The sequence below is a fragment of the Ricinus communis genome, chromosome 8 (assembly GCF_019578655.1).
Source record: "Ricinus communis isolate WT05 ecotype wild-type chromosome 8, ASM1957865v1, whole genome shotgun sequence".
NCBI classification, from domain to species: Eukaryota; Viridiplantae; Streptophyta; class Magnoliopsida; order Malpighiales; family Euphorbiaceae; genus Ricinus; species Ricinus communis.
In genome coordinates, this window is record NC_063263.1 from 20,892,005 (window position 1) to 20,898,473 (window position 6,469).

The 6,469-nt window shown below is 26.0% G+C and overlaps 1 protein-coding gene across 1 annotated transcript; it reads right to left on the bottom strand.

Annotated features, from left to right (window-relative positions):
- Window positions 1-2,419: 2,419 nt before the first annotated feature.
- On the bottom strand, window positions 2,420-3,665 carry LOC8288617 (transcription factor IBH1). The gene has a single exon (XM_002535641.4). It carries the CDS (start codon window positions 3,265-3,267, stop codon window positions 2,767-2,769), a length of 501 nt encoding a protein of 166 aa, XP_002535687.2. The 5' UTR covers window positions 3,268-3,665; the 3' UTR covers window positions 2,420-2,766.
- Between the last annotated feature and the right edge of the window lie 2,804 nt (window positions 3,666-6,469).

Sequence of the window (6,469 nt, forward strand, 5' to 3'; positions counted from 1 at the left end):
TGATTTTATATATTAATTAACATACATGAATAAATATATCTATGTTCCTTAACTTGCATTGATTTGTTAATTTAATAATTTAATATTTAATTTAATTTAATTTATATTTTAGCTTTATGTTTTAATAACATTAAAAATATTTATATAATATATATCGATATGTTGAATAAAGATACATATAAAAAATTATTAAAATATTACAAAAAAAAATTTTTAGTGTCTATTAAATTATATTAAAAGTTAAAATATTAAATTAATTAAATGGTCAAAATTTAAGAATAATAATTATGGTGTGCTATAATAACTTTTTCTTTTGGTATGGATAAGGAGAAATAATTTATTCAAATTTAAATATATATTTAGTATTTATTTAAATTATTTAATAATTTAAAATAATTAAAATATATTAGACAAAATCTTTATAGGTGGTAAAATATTATTTTTAAAAATTTTAACGCACCAGTATATCCAAGATTAGAAATCGAGATCTTAATTAAATTAGATTTACTGTATTATAATTTATTAATAACTAAATGCTAAAGAGAAATCTTGACAATTATTTCTCGTAGGCATTAAGAAGCTTGAGAAATTGGCGATTGGTGCATAAAGCCTAGTCTATTATGCGATATCAGTAGTCTTAATTGATGAATAATGCGTATTAGGGAAGCAATGGGTCCACCATGTGCAACATGCCATTCTGATGCTTGTCCAAAGCAAACATTCTTTCTAAACTTCCAAAGTAGACAAATTGAAGGAATAGTTTTTCATTGCTTTCTGATCAAATGTGTTATTCCAACAGTATTCAGTTTCTTTTTTTTTTTTTTTATAAAAATAATAGATGCCCTAAATTTGAAATTCTTAATAATATAATATTAATTTCTTTTTTTTTTTATCATCTTTTTATTAGTTCTAGAGTTAAGTAAAAATGAAAGAAAAGAATATCCTCTAATTAACCAAAAAAAAAAAAAACAAAGATAGAAGGATAATAACTATTTTTCTCTTGAGGTTTGCCTCAATTTTGATTTACTGTGTTGAATTCTCCCTATAATTTGTAATATATATATCAAGTCTTCTTTTTTATTAGTTTCTTCGTTAAGAGACAAGTTTCTTTTTAATTTTCTTATACTTATATTTTCAATTCATAATGTAAATCTTTAACATTTCATAGCTATAATTTTATTTTAATACTATATTGAGCCAATTATATTATATTCACTAAATTTTATAATTTAATTGAATTATTTAAATTTATACAAATAATTAAATAATTTAAATTATTAGTTATTTATTTTAGTATTTTTTAAAATATTAACTTTTATAGTAACTATAACTATTTACATATTTAAATTTAAAATTTAACTAAATTATAAATTTAAAATAATTCAATAGATTATAAAATTCAAAGAATACAATACAATAAGTTAATGATTTTATTGAAAATATGCACTATAGTTATTAATTTTGAGGAACTTATATTATTTATTGAAAGTATAAACAATATATAGATAGAAATGAAAGAGAGATGTTTCAGTCAAAATGAGGCAGAATTACCCAAACATAACAAATAAAATTGAGGAGTTAGAAATTATTATAAACTATAGGAGTAGTATAATATTGAAATGTGAGAGACTAATTAGTATAACATAGAAACCTCAAAGGAGAAATAGTAATTACTCCTTTATTTTTTATTACGTAATTGGAATACATTTTTATCTTTCATTTTAACTTAATAATAAAATTAATAGAAAAAATAACAGAAGAGAAATAAATATATGATTATAAATTATAAAGGAACTCTAGTATAGTATTAAAAATAAGGTCTTAACTAATGCAATAAGTACATTACTACAAACTATAAAAGGGTCTAATATAATATTAAAAAGCAAGGTATGATTAGTGTAATATGGCAAATTTGAGGGGCAAATTAAAGTTTTCCTTTCTTTCATTTTCTCTTTAAGAAAACAAAATAATCTGAAAAAAAACTTGACAAATGGAGTGATTAAATCATACTTCTACATATATGCATATGAAAATGTAATAAAGTTTAAAGATGAAAGCAAAAATGTTACAGAAGTATTAAGATTTAAGACCTTACACATTTCGCTGAAGGATAAGAGAAAAAATAATTAAAAAAAATGAACAAATTAACTTCAAGACTTCTTGAAAATCTGTTCTAGAGTACAAGTTTAATTTCTTATTATTAGGTCTTCTGCCCACCTTAAACTAGGATCACAGAACTTTCAAACATAAGTCTTTTTCTTTTACCTTTATGATCAACCATGCCAAAGAATTACATGCTAACCTGCATCGTAACAAACAATCAGATCCTACATATATATATATACATATATTCAGAATCCAGACTTCGTGCATGTAGTATGTGCATACCATCCTGTCTTGATGCTGCAGAAAGGGAGAATCACAAAGAAAAAGAATACACAAATAACATAATTAATAGTTAACAAAGCTGTTCTGTCAGTTTTTTTTTTTTTTTATCTATGTACAAACAAAACAAAAACTCATGGTAATGAGTCTGTGACTTCCAAACCGCGTTCAAAAAGGACAGATGAATTGCTATACTTTGATTGATTTACACATGTGTATACCGTACCAATAATCTATATTATACTTTAGATGATACTCACCGGTTGCCATCCGACCTCGATCCCTTACATGTCTTCTACAGAATGTTTTCTTTCTTTATTATTCTTTATACTCATCTTTCTCTTGTCCTTGTTTTGATCTTCATATGTATGTAACTATCTTTCATTTCGGGTAGCGATCCACTATACTTTGCATAACTTTAACCTGAGTAGCAAGACATTTCATATAGCTTGCAGTTTCCTCCAGTAACTTGCAAAAATCCATGGTTTCACCACCAGGAACAAGCGTCCGAAGCGTGTCAGCCTTACTCATCTCACCCGGAACTTTACTTTTAACCATAAGTTTCCTCTTCTTCTTCAGAGCGAAACATTTATTCCTCAGAATTCCCTGTAACTTGGCTCGATTTCTTAGCTTCAGAAGAAGTGCTCTGCTCCAAACCCTTCTCGACCCGACGGCACGGGCCATGGATGAATAAGAAGCAATCTTTATTCTATGACTTCTTCTACGGATTTCTTCATGGGAAGAAGCATAACCAACTCTTGTATTACTGTTATTATTAGCTCTTCTCATCCTCAAAAGAGAAGCAAGGAATCTACGGGTAAATCTGGTTTTAGTATTAGAGTGTTTCTTTAATGTCAGTTTCTCCTTGGAAGCCATGATCATAAACTGGGAGAGAGAGATCAATAAGAAAAGAAACTAGGGTTTTCTTGAAGAGGGTAAGGAGAGAGGAGGCTATATAGTAGCAACTGTGTGTTAAAAGTGTATGTGAATAACAATCAAATAAATAATCCTGTGTGAAATCCTAGTACTAACTAACTCTGACACAACTCACTTTATTGGGCATGAATGATGGGAAGAAGGACAAATGAGCATTGGAGATTGGAAGTTGAGATTTTCTTCTGACACAAAGAGGGACCTCTTGCTTGGTAAGGACAAAAGGCAAAGAAAAAAATAAAATCTCAAAGCTATGTTAAGCTCTCTATAATCCTAAAAGGCCTAAAATAGAGAAAGAAAGATCTGTTCTGGGTAATGGGTATTATGAATCTTGAGGGGTGCAAATATAGAAGGAATATATTTTAGATAATGAGGGTCAGTAGTGGTGGTAGGGATTGAATTTGGACGGCTAGAGTGTATTTTAGAATTTGGAATTATTAAATTTTATTTATCCTTTTCTTTTCAGATAAAAGGAAAATTTTTAATCTTTACTCAATTTGATTACTTCAAAGTATAATTTCGCTTTGTTTATTTTCTTTTTAATTCTTTAAGTGTTCTTTTTTCCTCTTACAATAAAGTTGCACCCATGTTGTCTATTTCCATTAGGGAACGTGTACTTCACGCAATCTCTATTGTGTGATAAAAATTCATGTATGATTATGCTCCGCCTCATTGCTTTATTCCCGGAATAGATATTTAAGCCCACCTGAACAGCGAAGACGTGCTGTGTTTCCAATCGTTTGAGAGGATACGTGGAGTCCACGCGCTCTAAATGCAAAGAGAAAGAAACATATAATTTTTCTTAAGAAAAAAATTAGCCACTCTAAATTAAAAATCCTTTTCAAGGAATAGGGTTGGAGAAGTGGGTTAGTGGACCCACCTAAGGGGATGGGGGGCCAACAACCACATGATGGCACATGGTTCAGTTACCCACTTGTCTGATGAGAACCCCTTTTTTTTTTTTTTTTCTCCTTTCTAATCTTTGATTACTTGCTTATCAATTGATGCTTTATGTTTGTGTTAGGTTTGATCTTTTTTAATTAACTCTTTAATTTGGACTCCCACACCTTCCCTTTGCTCTAAAATGACACTTGTATCCTATATAAGAATGCCTTAAATATTAGATTATGTATTCCTCTTCCATATGTATTATATTTAGCCCTTTTTTTAACAAATAATTATGCATTTAGTTATAAAATAATTATCAATGGTATTTACATAAAAAGGTTTCTTATTATATAAGTTTTTATTCTGTTAAAACAGTTAAATATTTGCTTATTACTAGTTTTCTAAATACATCTAACAGGATGTTACTTGAAAAAAATAGTGCTGGTGAATTAAGATGATATTCTCCAAAAACTTAAACCATTTTAGCAAAAAGAAATGGGAAGTAATTAGTAATTTATCATATTTAAAATTGGGTATTTAGTTCAGCTGATTTATATCTAACATTTGAATAAAACTTATTTGGTGAAAATTTTATATCAATTATTAATGGTTAATTCAAACTAAAGTAGTAGCTGATAAAATTAGCTCTTTTTAATATTTTTTTTTGGTCAATTGGTGATATGAGGCAAATTTTGCACTGATTTTCTTACAGGTACAGCTGGTGTTTATCCTCTGGGATGCCACAGATTGAATTCTCCTTCCTCTAGTTTGATGCCTTGGATTAGGTAGGATATTAGTGATGTTGTTTACAATAGAAATATTGCTATTTAAGTTTCTAGGCTTTTGCCTCGTTTTGTTTTCAGAAAGAAAAATTATCCTGTTAAAATTCTATACGTTTATTCACAACATGCCGTTTTGATTTTTATTCATTACATGCTGATAATGTTATAGTATTATAAAACTATTTTATAGTTGTATATTTAATTCACAGTAGTAGTGATAAAAAAAGCTAGAAAAACTGATTTGAAACTGAAAAATCATACCAATAAAATATGTTAATCAAACTGATGATTTCTATTTCGATTCTTTTAGAAAAGTTTAGTTTTCAAATTTTAGTTTCGGTTTTCTACATTAAAAAACTCATAGATTGATTAACCGTCCGAATATATATATATATATATATATATATATATAAAATATTGATGTGTAATTATTATATCTGTTATAATTACTAATTATGTGTAATGTTTATATATCTACTATTAATTTATGTAAATATAATTAATAAATTATCTTTAACTAAAAATAATTTTAATTTTAAATAATATTATATTAATTATATTGTTATTATTATTACTATTATTAATTTATTGACTAATTGAAGACAAGGAAAAACATTCTAAACTATTAAAATTTTGTTTAAGAAAAAAATTGTAAACTTTAATATTGTTAAAATTTGAAAAATTCGGTTAGTTGTACCTAAATATCAGTTAGTCATTTAGATTTAAGGTTAATAAATTTATAAACTGATATATAAACTTAAGTTTTTAAAAATGCCCAACGATTTAGTCAATCGAACTATGATCATTCCTAATTCACATTATTGTATATAAATATCTTTTATATAATTTTTTTTCTATATTTATATATTATGAGTTTAAATATAAATTAAATTCATATTGATCATTTTATATAATGATAGTAATAATTTTAAAATATTTACTAAATAGTTATACAAATCAGCTATAAACTATTACCTAGCAACAATCCATTATTAACTATCAGCTATCAGTTTTACTTATTAGTTGAACCAAAAAAGCCCTAATACAATTTTATACATATTTCATCACAGTAATATGTTAACCTAACCCAATTTAATAATTATCTTCACTAAATTAAACCAAAAAACATTAAATATACTTTTCGAGTAAATCAATTAAAGATGTAAGCTTGAATTCTAAAGCCGAAGTTGGTTTTTATTATTTGAGATCCAACCACCTACAGCATAGGCTATTTAAGAAAAACTATAATAGACAAAGAAAACATTAATGTTTTCCAAAATTTAAAACATGTCAGGCAAATAATAATAGACATTTATATAGTAAGTTATTATATTTTCATATTAATCTCTTTTTATTTTTATTATGTTTATAGATGACTAATGAATAATAGGGTTATATAATATACAATAATCATCTTTTTATGCACACTATAAATAATAATAATTCATTTATAAATACTTTTACTAAATTCAAATATAATT